The 20,536-nt window shown below is 39.4% G+C and overlaps 1 protein-coding gene across 1 annotated transcript in view; it reads right to left on the bottom strand.

Moving 5' to 3' along the window:
* TNKS (tankyrase) overlaps positions 1-20,536 on the bottom strand; it is a 130,147-nt gene that overhangs the window by 92,031 nt on the left and 17,580 nt on the right. The window contains exon 3 of the mRNA XM_038136513.1: positions 9,766-9,861. Within this exon, the coding sequence (XP_037992441.1) occupies positions 9,766-9,861 (96 nt within the window). The remainder of the gene's footprint in view (positions 1-9,765; positions 9,862-20,536) is intronic.

Genomic DNA, 20,536 nt, shown 5'->3' with positions numbered 1-20,536 from the left:
TCCGCTCTAGAGGAGTTTCTGGAATATTTCTAGAAAGAAAACAGAGTCTCTTACAGGTTCCAACTATTCTCTGCAACCTGTCCAATAAGGAAGAGGTCACAGCCATTTGCTTTAGATTACCTTCCTCCCCCCTTCCCTTCTCTCCTCAATGTACTGCCCCTCCAACAGAACAAGTCGTGTGGATGGCCTCAAGTGTTTGGATACCGGGCTTGTGTTGTGGCACAAAAGATGCACATCAGACCTGTGGTGCTTGGCTGTGTGATAGTATAAGTAACATGCACTAAGAATAAGCTTCTCCTACCTCCTTCATCTCTGTAAAGTTTTGTAAACCAAAGAAATATCTAACCCATAGCCATATGAAATATAAACTGCATCTGAGCCTGCTGAATCAGATCATCTCATCAAATAAGTCGGGTCAATTCCATTCCCATTACATATTTCTACAATTATAAAAGTTCTCTATGCCAATTAATTTTGAAAGACTTCAAGGTAGGTGGTCTAAGCACAGCACCACATGAAAGCAAAACAAGCTTCACTCAAGAAATGTCTCTTTACAATAAATCAATCGTAGATAGAGCTGGTAGCATTTGTGATAGCTGCTAGGAAACTAAAGGTTACACTTAACAACTGTGATTCAAACACTAGTTCCCAATCATAATGCTGCCAACTTTTAATCCTTCAGGCTGAAATTCTTGCTTATCTCAATCTAGTTTTTTTTTAATTATAAATTCACCACATCTGTAAGACAAAGAGTGTTTGTGCTGTCCACAAAGCTCATACATAATGTTTTATGTATCTGAATACAATACAGAACGCTTCTACTCTCTTTGAGAAGAAACTTTAATATCTAGATATTTTAGAAGAGAGAGTTGATTGACCCAAGAGTTCTGCCACATTTCTAACTTATAAGAAATGCCTAGTATGGCCAACCTGATAAATCCAAGCCCATACGTCTAAACTGTTGAAGACTACAGCTAGGATTACACAGATCCAGGGAAAAAGTGAGTAGATACTTACACAAATAAGGGACAGAAATAAAGGAGAGTTCTGGGGAAGGTCTCAAAAAGGTGATGCTACAGGAGTCTATTTATATTAAAACATATTCCCCTCCAATATCTGGTTGACTTTCCACGCATGCTAAACTCAACCTGTCTGTATGTGCATTCCACTATGACCATACCACTTTCACAGGATCCCTGACTGACTCTCTGCATTCAGCATCATGAATAAGGACAGCACAACAAACTAAATCTTATCTGCAGGACACCTGCTTTATTTATAAATGGGAAACCACATGGAAACTGCTGGAAGGAGCAACTCAGCAGCAGAATCCAGTGCACATCCTCAATCAGTTTATGACAGAGCATCCTACGGTGAAATGGGATATCCAAGACAAATACACATGGTGTGCTTCAAGCCCAGCATAGAACAAAACCTGGGGCATGGAAGTTGCAAAGAGTTTCAAACAAACGCACAGAGCACCGTTACTGTCTTCAGTACAAATTGTCTGATCTACGAGAGAATTTTCAAGTCCGTTTAAATTTCAAGAGTATTAACTCCTTGGCAAAGTCCTACACTTGAACTTAAACTACATCAAGCCCATGTGTAGTGAAGTTAAAGGGGACACCCAGTTTCTGATCCAACACAGTGCCCTATGCTGCAGAGAACTTGAATTGCATCCTGCGTCCAATTCCCATGACAGCAGGAGCACCTCTCAGGTGGCAAGAACACACCCAACTCCCACCATAACAAATTTGGTGCAACAGCTTTGTACAGAAAGAATGCCCAGCACAGCCACAGTGTGCATTCTTGATTCCTCCCCAGAGCACAGTCATCCCTCCTGTCGAATGAGGCAGTGGGGAACAGTACGCAGTCGTATAAGCAGGCTCTGTCCTAACACATGCATAAAAAGGTGAAATTAAGATTGTCTTCCTCTCCCATTTCCTAGTCCATATATTTTCCTTACACAATATTAATATTCTTTTAGATTCATCTGTTAAATCTGGAAAAACATCAACTTAAATGTTTTGTGCGTGAATTCACAGACCCCACAGATTTCAGCTGTGACCGGCTCATCGCTTTCAATATTTAAACAAAGAAAACAAGTATCAAAGACTGTTCTAGAAGCTACAGCACAAGATATAAAAGCAATGGGAGCTTTTGTATGCAGGAATTGTCCTGCTAGCTAAAAATTCTTTCCTAAGAGTTCTATGCTTGCTTACAGGCTACATTACATATTAGAATCAAGCATACACAAAAACTACATTAAAATAGTTAAAATTGCAGCCTGACTATCCTACTTACAAACAGAACTAAATAAATGAGAAGCTGTATGACATAATATTCTCCATCCACTCAATTATTACCACTGCACCTGGCTTATTATCACATGCAGTATACAGTGTGAAAAGGCCATTTTGGTATAATCATCTGGGAAGGTTACCCATGGACAATGGAAAAATGTAGTAGAGATCAAAATTCTACTTAAGACTGGCAGAAATTGCTATGAAAATCAGAAATATACAACATAGAATATGAAAAAAACCCCAACAAACAAAGCCTAAAATTAGCAACAAACTAAATTACCTAATCAACATTTAGAGAAGGAAAAAAATCAATAAAGTATAAGATAGGTCAGTGCTCAAGGCAGAGCAACAAAAAGAAGAGTCCTCTAATGCACTATGGAAACAGAAAGGCTTCTTACACATTTCTACTATTATTTTTCCTAGTGCAGCATAGAAAAATATATTCTGTATTCTTTACTTACAAGCTACGGAGATATTACTCGCTATTCTGTCCACATGAATAACAACAAACCCTGGGAAGAAATTTTTTTTTTTCAGTTTTATGTTGTAAAACTTCAGTGTGAAGTATAGGCCAAATCAATTTCTGTACATTAGGTTTCTGAAATCTTTCAAAGCATCCACAACTCTATAGAACAGCAGAACTGAGAAATGGAAAACCAAAACACCTGATTTAGGTGTTCTGTGAAAACTCTGAAAAGATAATTTGTTCCTTTGGCTACTTTAGAGTTTGATTCCATTTGAAGAGTAAATACTACTGAACTGTTATAACAGTAAAAAGAAAAAAAAGAGTGAAAATCCTTGCTAGGGGGATGGTGTAAATCAAAACCATGCTTTTCATAAAAGCACCAATCCTAAATCCCACAGTGCTTCTTGTTACTTGACTACCTACACAACAGACTACAGACTTTTAACTCCTTGCCTAAATTGAGGTTACAAATGAAAAGTTGCCTGATCTAGGCTGACACCCACATTCCAAAGAAGCCACTTCAAGATACACATCTAAGCTTAAACAAAAGATAAGGATAATAGCACTTAACTCTAAAATATGGAGCAGGATGAAAGAGACAAGCTCTCATTATCCTAAAATTAAGCCCTATGAATCAAGCATCCAGAGCTGAAGTTACAACAGGAAGAAATTTAAGCACATTAAGGCATGGAAACGGACTTTAGGCAGCAGAACATAGCATCAGCTCACACAAATCCTTTAACAAGTCCCTCAATAAGAGATTAAAGAAATTACACATTTATGGAGCCAGAACCAAAATACTTCAGACACTTAAAAGCTGGAATAACTTATTTCCTTTAGGATAAAATACACTGCAACTTGTGTTAAATAACCTACCACACTGAAGGAAATATTTAAATTATTTTATTATTTAAGTTATTTAATTACCAGAGAAAAAATAGCAGAAGCTAGAAGGACCTAAAACAAATTGAGGGAATGAGAAACAAAATGGAGAACTGACAAAGCAATAAACACTGTATGCATAATATAAATCACCTAGAATTACACTGGAATATAAACCACAGACTTCAGAATTCGGAATTGCTTTAGAGGCTCCCATAAACCATTTAGCTCTTCTGCAATCAGAGAGGTAATAAAAAACAAACTTAGCCTGAATAAAACCTGGAATAACAAAATGCCATGAAAGCTATTAAATCATCCCTGCAGAAGTCAATGGGATGTATGTACCAGAGCACAGTGCTCAAACCAAGATACACTATCTTGAAATAATAATGCAGTGCTGGAAAGCGGAAAGAGAATCAGCGATTCCAGCAGTACCACCACAGCACAGTACCTCTTTTAACTGAGGTGAAACTTCGTATGTCCACATTCTAAACATCAAGAACTGCTCTTCTCAAAGAAGAAATATAGCAGAAATGCACATCAAGTAGGACACAACGTCTAGAACAAAGAGAGAACTGTTTCTTCCACGTTCCTCTCAATGAGAAAAAAAGGAAATGTTTTTTTTTTTCAGTTTTAGAACTGAAATGTTACCATGTCAGAATGGAGAGAAGATGGCATTTCACTCCTGGCTTGCTATGCACTTTCTTCAAAGAGAAAAGTGGGAACTAGACCACACATTAAATGAGATTTTTAAAACTATACATTTATAAATACATCAAGACAGTTATCATTATAATATTATCTAAAAAACATAAAAGGAGATTTAAAATCTATAGAACTAGAGCTTCTAGATGAGGGCCACCCAAATGGTAGACTTTATGCACCAGGTCTGTGCCACAAGTACCTTTTTCCCATATCTTTCCAAAGACTGGAAGAGCAATGGTCCCAGCATTCCCAAAGGAACGCTGATATTGCTTAAATGCTCCAGGAAGTAAATGTAACAGACCACGATGGACTCCAAATGTAAAATCATCATATGGCAGTCATACCAGTGAACTAGAGCATATGGCTTATTTCCTCCTCTTAGGTCTTGGTAAAAAGGAAGAGTAAACCTACCGGAATGCTAAACAAGTAACAATCACAAAAACAAACATTCAAAGCTCAAACAAGTTTTGGAAAAGTTGCAAGATGTGTACCAACAGCTTATATGAAATAAGGTGAACGCTTTCTGCAGGTCAATTCCTCAACAGAGGAATTTGTTGCTCTTTTCTGTAAGGCAGCAGATCCAGTGTTACTGTCAGAGAGGACAATGGGCTGGACAAGTGGGTGGCCCAAACCATTCTAGCAGCACCTGCTCTTCTTACCATGAAATCACTTTTTCTTTTGTACTGATGTTTATTATACAGTTTTGGAAAGACAAGCTAAACCTTGTCCAAATGATCTGATTTAGTACCCACTACGTAAGAATTAGATCAATTAAAGGAAAGCTGGAGAAGGTTAGCACCTCCCAAAATGAAGGGCTACTGTCTCTCAAGAGTACCTAGAAGGAAATAACACCAACCCAAAATAGTTCAGGATTTGAGACCATCAAGCTGTAAAGGTGCCATAGGAAAAACAAAATTAACAAACTAAAATTTCTTCTCTTACGGCTATTTTTAAAATGGGTAAGTTGTACCTAAAATCCATTTTCCATTCTCTGCAGTTCAGTAAACTTATTGTAATGAAATATCAGATCTTTCTTTTCCTTGTAGGCAAATTACACATAAATGGCAGTTCACTTCAAAAAGAATTGTGCAAATATATTTCAATACATGAACTATGCTTCCTGCTTAAATTAAAAAGTTGACGTGACAAATGGATGAAAACATGACTCCTCATTAACACCTCTAGTAACCTTAGCCCAGCTATACTTTCACTCGTCAAGCTGTCCTTCACCTCCAAAAAACTCAAGTGAGAAATGCTCAATAGGACCTAAAGCACTTTGTTTGTAAAAGACATTATTTCCATAGTAAGCAGGAAGATCAGTCTTGTTTAACTTTGAAAATTGATTCTATTAACAAACAAGACATTATTCCATACCCAAGAAATCTTCCTTTAATCTAGAGATGCAGCAGTTTTCAGACTTTCTTAATTTTGATCTTTTTCAAGGGAGTAATCTTTGAAACCAACAAAAACCAACCCCACAAAACACTGGCATGAAGCAGACAAAAATATATTATCCAATAAAAATGCCTTCAGCTCCTGCTAACAGCACCTTTGGAAACTGCTCAAGTACAAAGAACAACTATTCACATAAAGAAAGCATTTCTGAATAGCAGATAATATAAGGGATAAGTGGCAAGAAAGCATGACTGTGTGGAAAAAAAAACAAACAAAAATATCATTCACATAATTAACAATAGTGTTGGCTCGTCATATACTGTACAGGGAAGACATAAAAGGATGTTAATCTTTAAAGAGGCGATAATCAGGGTAAGGAAATAATGAAGACTAATATGAGCAGCAGTGCAAAAGCTCCCAAAGGCCCTGTTTTGGATGGGAGTGACACACCGCTATGTACGGCAACAAAGATGAGTTCCCATCTCAGAAACCACACATCCCCCAAAGACAATTCAAACTAAAAAAAAAAAAATAAAGTAGGATATTAATCTGGTGTATTTAACAGTTCTTAGATGTTCTTATATGTGATATGCTTTTGGAGCCTGTAGTACCATTTCAGCCCAGAGAAAAAGAGGATTACAATCCTTTTCCTGACAATATGATTCAGGAATAGTATGGGATGCTAAGCAAGAAACAAAATATTCACTTTCTCAAACATGAAGTGCTTGGTTCACACAAACACTGGCTATCCTGCAAAAGGAGGAAAATAGGCTACTTTCTAGGTAGTAAAAAGCAGATTCCTCAATTATGTAACTTTTTTTTATTAAGAAGATGGTACTGGGTCTTTAATTTCTATATCATTCCTTTTATTCTACAAAGAAATTTTCAAAGTCCATTTCCATCAAAATATTAAGACTTTCATCTGCATTATGTATCCTTATAAAACACATATTTTAAGAGGATGTTGCAGGAAAATGGCTGGAATTTGTGCCAGAAGCTACTGCATTACATGTCCTTCCTGCAATCTAGGTGAAAAGGAACGTATACATTATTCTAGTCTGAAAGACAGAAAAGAACAAGTCATTGTGGATTGAGCATTTGCTGCCAGAACAGCGGAAATCCTTTTTATGCAGCAGGAATTTCCCTTTTAAAACACATACAGAATTGTTTGTCAAATTGAAAAGTTTTAATCAATTACCAACAAGTTTTCTGTTTACTTTTGCTGTGTTGGAGGTCAAAGGGACACTGTAATCACAGTTCATTCACAAAGCAATTAACACAGATGCACCAACCTATGCAAATACTTGGTTAAAAAAAAGTTTTAAGAAGAACCTGTGTCCTTCAACAACCAATACAGCAGCAATGTGGAAAAGTCTATTAGGACCATATGATTTATCATGATTCCTATGAGGAAAGGCTGAGAGAGCTGGAACAGTTCAGCCTTGAGAAGAGAAGGCTTTGGGGTGACTTAATTGTGGACTTCTAGTACCTGAAGGGAGCCTCCAAGAAAGATGGTGAGGACTTCTTACAAGAGAGTGTAGGTATAGGACAAGGGGAAATGGATTCAAACTGAAAGAGGGTAGGTTTAAGTTTGATGTTAAGAAGAAATTCTTTACTGTGAAACTGGAACAGGCTGCCCAGAGAAGTTGTGGATGCCCCATCCCTGGAAGTGTTTAAGGCCAGGTTGGATGGAGCTCTGAGCAACCTGGTTTAATTAAAGGTGCCTCCTGTCCACAGCAGGGGGGTTGGAACTAGATGGTCTTTAAGGTCCCTTCAACCCAGGACATTCTATGATAGACACAGATAGAAAAGGGAATCAAAAATAACAACGAGAGCAGCCTTGACATGCATGCTGCTTAAAGATGCAAATATAGTAACAAATTACAGACTGTGCTCCACTTCCAAAATCTTGAAATATGAGCATTCCTAAAACCCCACCATTCAATACTAAATACTGAAAATCAAGTTAATATATCCGCCTCATCCTTAATCCAGTAATACCTTTAAGTTCTGATGCACCTAATTGCAAAGCATTGCTGTAGCTAAAGATTATCCCCAGCCAGATAGATCCTAAGAAATCCCTTAAGCCTCCTTCTTGCAGAGGGATGAAGCAAGACCTGAAGGTAACAACATATGGAAAATGCACGAGAAATAGCAGCCTAACAGAGATAGTATAAAACAGGGCAACACCCAGAAAAATACAGCTCTTAATAGCTAGTCCCCATTTAAATGACATCTCCAGTGTTAGGTTTTTCAGTTATTGTGCATCACATGGCAGCTACAGCCCTGTTTGCACAGCCTGGAACTCAGGTACACAGCAGAGAGCCCTGCGTAGCCAAGAGCCACCTTGAGGACAAAGCTGATAAAACAAAAGCTGATTTTCTTGCTGGGAAGAATAAACACATACAAAAATGATGCTTTCTTATGAGCAACTAAACATATTTATAGCATCATGTGTGTCTCCATGCACAACCTGGTAACACTCATTGGCTGCAGACAGCTTCAGTCACTGATGTGTGTGAGGCACTGGGGGTGAGCCCAGAGACGGGCTGGCTGCCTTTCACAGGATGTTCTCAGAGGGCTGCTTCAAATTCATCTCCACTTGTCTGCTATGACACATTGCCCTCTCCTCTGCCTAAAGCACAAGGTGATCCAGCACCCAGAGAAATCAGTGAAGCAGACATGAGGTCACAGACTTTCCTAATACCCCCACACTGTAGGTATGTCAAGCTCCCCACAAGTAAATGGCATATATCCTTTAACACTTCTGAGGTACACTGACTCCCTGTCGCCCTCTCTATCTTCAGCATCTGTACAACTGTACCCATTAACAGCCAAAAGTCAGATTAACCTGCTCAGCACAGCTAACATGAGTGTTAACACTGTAGGAACATGTTTAAATTTGACACAGAGTAATTAAAGTAAATCATATGTATTTAAGGAACACTGTTCCAAAGGCACTCTCCAATCACTGCAGCACTGTAGGTAATTATGTATAGCACTCAGCGCACTGAAGAAAGACGATGAGGAAATGTTCTCGACAAAGTGAAGGGAGCTGGTGTGCTCTGAACATAATCTGAAGAAAGAATATGGGTGTTTCATAGCACATAACCCATCAATTAAGCTGTCAATAAAAAGAGAGAGAGAATAGGGGAAATAAAGGCAAAAGAAAAACAGCTATTCCTTCAAATGAACCTCAGCTGCTGAATCCCTTTCTATAAATCTAATTGTATATATTTTAAAATCCAATATTACTTTATTTTAAGCATTATTTCCTAGATGACAAAATCAGCACAGAGGACCATGTATTTCTTGATACCGATTTGACAGGCAACTATATTATACTTTTCATGCTCACTGGTATGCCACAACAGTTAATTTATAAAAAAATCAAAGCTCTGTAAAAACAAAGTTATATCTGTAGGATATTTTTATGAAACATTGTTTTGCAGCTAACAGCCCCTAAAAAAGGAAAAAACTGGTAGATGAGAAAGGGTTCAACCCAAAATGACTAACAAGGAAGAGGAAGGAAAGCGCAGCATGTGAATCTGCAGCAAAAGCTAACGTAAGTATTGATCTCTGCAATCAGTAGCAGGTTGTCTTTCAGATCACAGGTACTTTTATAGTTACACAAACGTCCTTGCTTGCCTAACAGTGAAGGTCTTAAAACAATTGACCTGAATTTTTTTCCTGTTTATTTTTCAGAGGCTAGGGGATCCTGTTCAATCTGTCTATTGAGTATCAATTAAAAAGAAAAAACCCAGAGAAATACAGTAAATAACAAATTATATTGGAACAGAAAATTACAGCGTTAGCATAAGTAGAATAAGCAAACCTATAGCAGCACAGCAGATTAACAACAATTACATCAACACGAAATCTGGAAAAAGACAGTTTTTAAAATGCTCTTACACAACAGAAAATCTGGAAAGGCAGAAGGCTCTTCTGATGCTGAACTTATACACATTAAATAAACTCAGGTTACAGTGCTGAGAGATGTATGCATCTTACCCGTGAGTACAGCTTTTGCTGAAGGGTCTGCCAGATCCAGTGCAGATTTCCCATCGGTGTTCCGAATGTTTGGATCAGCTCCGTGCTGCAGCAGCACTGTGCAGGGAAAGCAGAAACAGTATCTTACCTCAGGTATACACAGATTATTGACTGTTAAGTGTCTCCTCGGCATGATGAAGGCATAAACAAACATTGCACAATTTTCTTTATTTTTCCTTCTGTTTTTTTCTTCCTCTCGCTTCCTTATTTTTTCTTTTTTCTTTTTTTTTTCTTTTTTTTTTTTTTTTTTGTTAAGCACTGCAGCAAAGGATCTTCTCCGGACTAAGGCTAAGTTGGCAAGTTAAGATATAGTAAGACCACATGACTTTGCATGATAAACATGAACCCCGACTCTGTTGCAATAGTCAGGTTTGGGTTCCTCCTGGCAGCTAGCTGGTATGCTGTGCATTCACTGACTCACACTGGGAACTCTGCTGTGGAACCTGCTTCTGCCTTTACTACCACTGCTGCTGCTTGTTACCACTCCTGTTCCTTTCCCAGCTGAATATTCCAAGTTACCCCGCCTCTGTAAGTCAGCAATACTCCAGCCTTTCAGTGGCTCATCACTTGCATAGGAAATCTTAACCATGGCATATCAGCTCACCTTCAAGCAGTGTAACAAATAGGGTAAGATCTGTAACCTGGTACCCTGCAGACTGCGTTCTCAGAGGCTGTTATACTCACTGGTACTTCTTTTCCCTACTAAGCCTACAAACACATGCAAGTTCAAGTACATTAAAACACTTACAATGCAATATACAACCAAAAGGCTAGGAAGGCCTTGATACAATAAACTATCAACTAGAAAAGTTCAATTAAAAAATCCCAGTATTTCACCTGTGAACCCTTTTGATTAGAAACAACATGATGCAAACCAGATCACCACCAAGACATTTTGTACAGAACTGGAAAACAAAGCCCACGGCAGCATTAGAGGCCTGACAAAAAGGCCCCAAATGTCATGCAAAATAAGCACAACATATTACAAATTCAGAGCAACACACTTATTTTATACAAGTGTGAATAACAGGACAGTATACAGAAACTTAGGTCATGGAGATGAGTAATAAAAAACAGCTGACATTTATGGTTGCTCACATAACAACATTTGTCATGATACAGCTGGACTGAAGAACACAAGACAAAGAAATAGTTGCAAACAGTTTTTGTAACTAAGAGTATGAAAATACCTCACACATAGAATTCTCCAGAAAAAACATAACCCAATTCAGAACAAAACTAATTACTGACACTGTGTGTATATATATACATATACACACATATATATATTTTTTAAAAAACCTTTAACTATTAAACACTTTTCTGAAAACCTTTTTTTCTAAATAAAAAAATTTAACTGGTAGTATTGTTTTTATTCAAACATCTTTTCTTATACATTTCTGACTTCAAATTCTTTTAACATTGCCAAACTTCATATTTTTTAACTTACAGTGTGCAATGCTACATGCTTGCCCCCAAGCTGAATTTTTGCAGAAGTCTGGTGCTTCGGTGAAGTAAATTGGCTTATCTTACACTCGGACGAGAAGGCACAATTGCCTGATATATCTGAAAGAAGACCCAAGTAGGAAGCCTATGAAAAAACCTAAGCTTTTTTTGTTTGGTGGTGGGGTTTTCTTCCCATGTCAAGACAAAAACACCAAAACGGGGCGGGAGAGAAAAAAACAGCTAGCACGTGCTCACTGAATCTTGTTAGGATCTAGCACCTACGTTTCTGAAGACGCCATCTGTGCCATACATGCCACCACCCACTGAGAGATCTTACTCACGGACAGGTTTGAGACTGAGCCAGCCTCTCAAGCCACTCAGGCACATTCCAGTAGACACAGGCAAACAAGACCTTTTGCAGATTTTTTTTAAACACAACAGGCAGTATAGAAACTGAGTATGGAGAGACAGATTCTGTATATCCCATCTCTCTTCCCTTGGACCCTGTTAGTGACTCTATATACCTGGGAAGAGGGAAAGCCATTTGTCCCAAGAGGCGCCAGTGTAGGAGTAGTAGCCTGAAAGACATTACCAGCAACTAATTGTCTATTAAGAGAAAGCAGGCAGTACAAAATACTGAAACACAGCACTGACTGGACCAGAAGGCAACAAAGGATTCACAGGGCAAAAAAGCCTCAGACAAAGAGCTAGGGGAGAAAACTGAAAAAAAAGATGTGGCAGGGGAAAAGGTAATAGCCCAGAAAAAAAGTCCATGGAGAAAGACCAAGAGAGAGGAATGATTGGCATCTGACCCGTTTGGAGGTTTGGACTAGCATGTGACACCAAGGTGAGGCAGGTTTGGGCAAGAAAGATGACTTTAAAAAATGCCAAGTAACAGATGTAGAACTCTCAAAGGCATCTGCAACTGCCTGAGCTCAGTGTAAAAACAGAAGCACTTTTTCGAGTCTCTTGATTCTTCCATCCTAGGCAAACCAATCAAGAGTGCTTCCCTGCTACTTCTGCTGGCACACACAGATGACAACTGCTTCCAGCTCCTCTCCTGGTAAAATTACAAAGGATGATGCAGTATATCTAACCTGTTCAGTCATACTAATGAACCATGAAGGATTTGGCCAAGGCTTACAACATAAAACTTCTGTGTCCAGTTTTTAGGCTTTTTAAAACCTAGGCAAATACATAAAAAATTTACTAACAAGGCTTAAGCTGGTTGTCTGCAAACCCCGGAATTATTGACTGCCTGTGGAACACACATTTAAAGTGACCAAATGAGGTTCAGAAAAATAACCTATCAGAACTTAATTGCTGTAACCATGAGACTCATCCTTCTTGTCTCTACAATCATTCATCCCACTCATCTTCCAGATTCTCCAACAGCCAGGGGTATGGTCCTGCAGATACTGCCCTTATTCAGGCCTAGAAACACATCTACACCATGAAATTAGGGCAATGGCATCTTGGGAAAAGAAAACAATTATATAAATAAAGACTGCATTAGAATGAATGTGAGTAAAGGAAGCAAATGGGTCACAAAGACCATCTTATTCTTTTATTTCCTCTACTGACTATTTTATTCTAACATCTCTATACCTTTTAAGTACATAATTTCACATAAAGATATCCCAGTGAGCAATGTTGTCATCAACAGGAATTAACAAGAGAAATCCAGCATTTGATGTTTAGGCTATCAGTATAACACAGCTGTACCTCAATACCTGGCGAACCCCAGGCTACTTCTAATTGAATGTTCTCCTGCATCTTCAAAACCTTCAACACTCTAGCCCAAGACAAAGTCTCTTCTAACAACAGGGCATTTGAGATCTAGACACAGTGTGTCTCTCTAGATTTCCTTTTCAATACACTAGGGATGTGTAAAAATGGCAAGACATACCTCCTCTGTAGGGAAAAAAACTTTCCCTCTATAAAGAAATACAACAGAACAAGTTGTAGATAATTGTAGCTATTTTGGATTTCAAACACTGCACACTGGTTTTAGAGGATGGTTTCTGAGTAGCCTGAAAAGGGAAATGTGGAAATAAGTTTCTATCAAGAAACTTCTGTTCCAGTTCTGGAAGGAACAGAATTGTTCCTTGTATTGTAAGGATGCTGTGCACAAAAATTAACTCCTGAAGCTTTGTTAATTAGCATACTTGGAAATGCTGGTTTATTTCCTCTGGACAATGGGTACATTGGGGTGTATTATTTTTCTGTATTGGAGGCAGTGCCCTTAATAATAGCAATACCATTAACAGACTATCCCTGCCTTTTCTACAGACCATGTTGTACAAACAGTAGAAAGAAGGTCTCCTTTTTACTGAATCTTCCTATTGCACATAGATGTCAAAACCCTGTAACATTAACTATAGTACAAACATAGACTGGTCTGGAGTTATAATTTTTAACCTCACTGCAACTGCTAAAATACTTGAGGGCTCTGATTTTCACACACTATCTGAAACACCTTATATAATTACACTGCTATTATATCGGATCAGTACTAGAGACAAGTAAGGCCATAAGTCTTACCATATTTTTTTAAAAGCTACTGTATTGCACAGAGAATATACTACAGCCACTAATTATTTCACATTACTGTCAACTCACTACAACAGGATGACTCCTAAAATGATACACTTGGCCCACAGCCTCCTGGCATAGGTATATTGAACTGTGAAGTTAACCAACACAACCTTACTTGGCTGTCAAGAGCGAACATTTTTACTTTTGTTCTTTTCAACCTTCACATTTTCACCCACAAGGTATGGCAAAAACTTCCCTGGTAGCTATCAATAAGCAACAAGTGTGTTTTTACTGCGCTGGGGGGAAGGAAGTTTGTCTACATAGAAACCATCACCCAAGTACTTAGTCCTTCCTGCTTCTTACTCCCACAGCTGAAAGTGCACCAAATGAAAACACTTTTGATTGAAAGACATAAATACAATGGAAATAGAATAGGGATAAAAATACATGTTTGTTCATACTAGCACAGAGATCAGTATAGTTCAGATATTACTTCTCTAGGCCCGAAATTTTCCTGACTGTCCCTACAAGAATGCTGATGGAAAAGGGAAAAGTTCACATTTGCTTTCAAATCAGATGCATAAAAAAAAAAAAAAAAAAAGGCACATCCAAATTTTTGACTGTTGAGTGAAAAATGCAAGAAAAAAAGGCAGACCTCCCGGAAGTATCTGTAGTGCTGTAGTGCAAGCTGCCTACTGCTTTTAATTATATTTCAAGAGTTGCTCACAGCTCTACCATTGCCTACTCTCTCCCCACCAGTTTTTTATCACTGTCCCATTGCCTTGTGCTTAGCGTCCCTTCCAGCTACCCCAGCTTTACTATATATTCTTTCTTCCCCCTTTTCAAATTCAACTTCTGAAGACAATCTCCAAAGGTTTCTTTCAAACTATGCTACTTGAGCTTTATCTACTTACTCCTGAGGAATCAAGGTTCAGAGTGTACAGCCTAAGAAAAAGGCCTCTTTTTGATTTACAACATAGGCACTATCTTCCATTTCTCTAAGTGACACCTCTAAAGCTGGTCAATCTCACACTAACTTTAGGTCCCAGGAACATACACACCTCTCAGTCTAAGTCTTATGTAGGATGTTTCCAAGCTAACAAGAAACATAACATGCTTATTTACCTCCACATTCTGAAAACATCTAGACAACACACTGGAATCCTAAGTACTAACTTTTCTCAGCCAATGCTAAATGCATCTTCCCCCCTAACTACCAGTACATGTAAATCAAACTACCAGTGCGTGTCAATCAAACCACTAAAGTTTTGAAGCTTTTCTCATGTTACAAGAACACGAGTTTCTTGCCTAGATATTATACTTCTGTGATTTAGAGCCAATAATTCAATTTTAGCAAGTTACCAGATACATAAGCCTTTTTGCTAAATGACCATATATAACAAAAGTTGTAGCACCCTACTCTTAGCTTTATAAAATTGAATTCATGAGATAGGGGTAATAAAATCAACCACCACTGTATCACAGATTAACTTCCACCTCTGTGAGCAAACCCAGTCTTGTCTGTGTCATGGAGAAACAAGCTGCAGTACCCATCAGCCATTGGAACTGCAAGGAAAAAACATGAGAGACAGTATCACTACAGAGGCTGCACAGAGCTCTAAGTATTTACGTATCCCTACTGGACCTGATGACATTCACAGCCTCAAACACCACTGCCAGCTCAGTCAAGAGGAGATGGAAAAAAGAAGAGACAGGTCCTATGCTCTTGACTGCCCCTCTATAGTGAATGCCATCAAAATTGAATGAAGAGAGGATTAAGGAGTAGAAAGGCTAAGCACACTAAAGCACACTCCTCAGAGTCAGGATAGGATAGAGGCAATAACCAGACATACCTGGAAATACTACAGGTAGATCTTTGGCAAGAAGGCATGATCTGGTGGCAGGTCAGGGACAGGATGTGCAGAAGGCTTTTGAATATCTCCAGACAAGAAGACTTTCACAACCTGTCTGGGCAACCTGTTTCACCTAGACCACACTGGCAGAATTGCCACACCTGGCCCTGTGCTGCCCACCCTGCTTTGGGGGGCTGTGGCTGCAAACATTTGGTCAGGCAACAAAGCAGATTAGAGAAGCCATCACTTGCCCAAGCCTCATGCAACAACATGACACGCTCTGGTTGGCACAAACAAGGACAGCACAGAGACACATGCCAGCGATAGGAGGTTAAAAGAGTAATTTTTTGTTTCTAGTTTAGAGTACATCTAACGTTACCAGCCAAAGTCCTGCTGGGTCAGTGTGAGCTGCTTAGTGCTTCCCATCATTTTGCCTTCTCTACTTCCCTTGTTCAGGGCATTCCAGATTCCCATTATCCCGGACATGGGTTTGTTCCCAATGAACCAGCATGTTGGTTTTGTTCTTTGTTGGGGCCAGACAGAGCAAGAGTCAAATACACCGACTACAGTAGTATGAAGCAGGAGCTTACAAAAGCAATGTGGGGCTCCACTATGTTGAAACCAAAAAATTTAAAGGGAATTAGGCGGTGTTCCCCAATAGTCTAGCCAGAAACAAGAGTTCTGACAGCAGGAGGGAGCAGCAGACAAACAGCTGAGAAAAAGTGATAAAGTTCTGAGCAACAGAGAAAAGTCAGGGACTGCCGAGATATTAGGAACTAGGAGGGAAACACCTGTGAAATGCCTCAAAGGAATTATGGCACGGTCCTCTAAGAAGGTGGTAAGGTCAGTGACACAGCTGAAGTGTCTCCATACCAATGCACACAGCACAGGGGGCAAACAGGAGGAGCTGGAAGCCACTTTGCAGCTAGAAAGCTACAATCTAACCACTATCACTGAAACATCATGCAAAGGACCACACAACTGGAATGCTGCAATAGACAACCAGAAAATTTTCAGAAGTCACAGGCAAGAAGGAAAAGCAAGCAGGTGGCTGCCCTCCAAAACAACAGCAAAAAGCATTGACTCTAGAGAGCTGCCTTGGAAAAACAGCAATGAAAAAGTTAATAGCTTATGGGTAAAAATTAGGGGCTAAGCCAACAAAGGAAACCTCATGGCTGGTGTTTATTACAGTCTACTTCATCAAGGGAAGCTTGTAGATAATGAGTCCTTCCTTCAGCTACAGGAGGTGTCATGTTTGCAGGCTCTGATCCTGCTGGGGGACTCCAATCACCCTGGCATCTGCAGCACAGTAAACTATAAGCAGTCCAGGAGACCCCTGCAGATCAGGTGAAGAATGGAGTAAGGACTCCAAGTTCTCAGAGCACACTTTCAGTTGCTGAATGAATTAATGGATGGGATCCCCCAGGAGCTGCCCTCAGGGACAAAGGAGCTGAACAGAACTGGCAGCCCTTTAAGGACATTCTTCATAAAGCCCAGGAGCTCTCAATCACTATGAGTAAGAAAACAGGCAAGGGAAGCAGAAGATAAACATGACCAACTAAGGACCTCCTGATCAAACTGAAGTGTAAGAAAGAAATGCACAGTTCTACAGGAACACTGGCTAGAAAAAGGAAGAATAAAGTAAACATACCCCCTCTTGATAAATAAGATATGAGAACTAGCGAAAACCAACATAGAGAAGGCTGAGCTATTCAACAGTTTTTCACTTCAGCTTTCAATATGAATCTCTCTTCCCACATCTCTCAGTTCCCTGAACCTCAAGGCTGGGACTGTAGACTGCAGTACCCCTTCCCTCTAAGTGAAGCTCAGGTTGAAGAATACTTGAGATATCTGAACATACATCAGTCCATAGGACCCAGTGAGATATATCCCAGGGTTCTGAAGGGATAGGCTGATGTTGAAATGGCTGAGCAATTCTCAATCACATCTGAGAAGTTCTAGCAGTAAGACAAATCCCCAGACTGGAAAAACATCAGACCCATTTTGAAAAAAGGCAAAAAGGAAGATCCTGGGAGCTACCAATCAAGCAGCCTCACTCCACATCCAGTAAAATCATGGAAGATGCTCCTGGAAGACACATCAAAACATGTGGAAGACAGGGAGCTGCTTAGAGACAGAAAGAGCAGATCATGCCTGACTCATTTGGTAGCCTCCCACAATGAAATTATTCCATCAGCTGACAGAGGAAAAGCTACAGATGTCATCCACCTGAACCTCTTGCAAAGCTGGAACATCCAGAGAAGTTGTGGATACCCATCACTGGAGTGTTCAAGGTCAAGTTCCCCAGGGCTTTGAGCAACCTGATCTGGTGAACACTATCCCTACCCATGGCAGGGGATATGGCCTACATGATCTTTAAAGGTCCCTTTAAAAGTAAAAGAAAGCTAGCGCTCATTTAAAAATGCTACTTGGACTAAATGTGATGTGATCTGGATAAATACAGCACCAGCTTGCATGTTTCTGTTACCTTGTCATTAGATACATAACTGCAGCAACTGCTAGGGGCATCAGTATGTGGGACAAGACAACACACACACACACATATGGCTCTGCTAGTAGAGGCATTTCTTGCTTTACAGCTAAAATGACCATTAGGTCCAGCAGGGTCAGAGGACAACCATATGAAGTATCTCCCTTGATGGACACAGATGTGATCTTTAAAAGGCAGCTTCTCATGACCCCATATTCTGTGGAAACTGCACTAGTTCTTTCCTACAGTTACAAGATGCAATACCAAATTGAGCAGAGGCCCAGTAAAAGATTAAGTGGAAACAACACTTAGAGATCAGGGTCCTTCAGCTTATTTGAGCAATTCACAGAAAGAAGCTTCAAGGTAGCAGTAAGAAAACAAAGCATTGTGAACAAGGTCTCCCAGTATCACCTTTCTGCTTGTTTGTTTTGAAGAGAAAAAAGGATCTAAAAAAAAAAAAAAAAAAAAAAAAAAAAAAAAAAAAAAAAAAGAAATTACACATCATCACTTTGAAAAGGATCTTAACTTATTTTAACTCCTAATTTTTCAGGAAGACTCTTGTGTCTCAGTCATTGTTCACCCCAGAAGTACTTTCAGACTTCGCTTAATGAAGCTTCAACCGCTTAGCAAGACAACCTGACCTCTTGTCTATAGCTACATACCATAAACCTCACTTCTCAATGTACTGCAAGACTTCAATGCATTCTAGACTTAAGCTGGCACTAGATGTTGCAGAGATCAGATTTATCTAATCAAAGCAAGGTGGGGGGAAGGGATCTGAACCAGACAACCAAAACCACAAGTATCACTGCCACAACAAGAGCTCTTCCAGTAGGGGAAGAAGATACTTTTTTTTAAAGCTCCCTCCTACCTCTGTGATTACCTCCAAGTCTTGCCCCATAAGTAGGTGCATCCTGAGTTACACAGTCCTGAGTAACATGCTCTAGGGAATCCTGCTTGAGTAGGGAAGTTGGACTGGATCCCCTCCAATGGTCCTTACCAACCTTACTCATACTGTGATTTTAACCATGATTAGTTCTCTGTATGTAGGAAGCACTACAAAATTGCTCCCTGGTATGCCAGTTCTGCCTACCTGTGATTCAATATGCATAGAAAGAAAGAACATGCAGAAGGTTCCAGAGCCCGTAGGCAGCACAGCAGAGGCTCATAATATCCTTCTGCCCTCAGAGAAAGAGCCAGAGTAGATTGCTCAGCCTACATGAACAGCAATTCAAAGCCTTGATCTTGCCTGGACATAATGAACTAAATATCCCTGTTTCATTTTTCTGATGTAGCAGTTTTCAAGCTAAAATTTTCCATTCCAGCTAAGAGTGAGAACAAAAGTATATACACGTAATGTAGAATCAGTCTTCTAGAAAGCCACCTCAAAACCTAAGTGCAATTGCAGTTCTTTTGTTTGTGGTTTTTTTACATCATGTAAGAGACAGTGCTGCCGTTCCAAAACACTTTCCCCAAGAATACTATCTGCACAAAAAGCTGTGTAGTGTAAAGGAAGTTTTAGGAGTTCCACAATGAACCTGCAAAATGCAAGCACTCTAGAAGCTTTGGCTAGAAAAAAAAAAAAAGAAAGAAAAAAGAAAAAAATAACACAAACTGAAAAACCTTTCATTTATCTAACAAGCAATGAAAAACAGTACACTAAGCATTTATTTAATCCCATTTATCTGTAGCCATGCACATGCACTCCTTTAACACTGAATCACAGTGAATCGTGGAACAGTTGTAGTCAAAGGGACCTCTGCAGATTATCCTCCCTGCTGCAGCTGACCCACCTAGACTCAGTTGCCCAGGACTCTGTCCAAATGGCTTTTCAGTATCTCCAAGGAAGGAGATTCCACAACTTCTCTGGCTGACCAATGATTACTTGTCCTGATGGCAAAAAGTATTTCCTGGTATTCAGAAGAAACATCCCACATTTTGATTTGTGGCCATTTCACAAAGGGCTTAAGAATCACATCTCAGTGTGTTTGAGTAGTCACCTGGAACATGTATACTGTTAAGCGTGCAAAATGGAAGAGCAGACCCTTTAATCAAAAGATGTCCAAAAAAACCTAACAAAAACCATTTCGCTCATTTGTAGATGGTATGGATTGTGGACTCACTATGTGACAACGAAATCACAACCCCTTTTCTTGCAAGCAGCAATTCTGCAACTACTTAAGCTTCAAGCAATTGATTTAATATACCATACTGAACAGCTAGAAATCTGAACTGCTGCCCTACTGTCTGAGCAATTTATGTTTTCCCCTATATCCCAAGCTGAAAGCTGCTTTAAGGACAATTCTTCATTGCTTGGTCCCAATTTAACTTTTCTCTGAACAAATTCACCTTTCTACTTCAAGTTTTATTCAAATAAATGTCAGCTATAATCCTGACATCCCAC

This window comes from Motacilla alba, chromosome 4 (genome assembly GCF_015832195.1).
Source record: "Motacilla alba alba isolate MOTALB_02 chromosome 4, Motacilla_alba_V1.0_pri, whole genome shotgun sequence".
Classification (NCBI taxonomy): domain Eukaryota; kingdom Metazoa; phylum Chordata; class Aves; order Passeriformes; family Motacillidae; genus Motacilla; species Motacilla alba.
The sequence above is the reverse complement of the archived record's forward strand: the minus strand, read 5'-3'. Positions and strand labels throughout refer to the sequence as shown.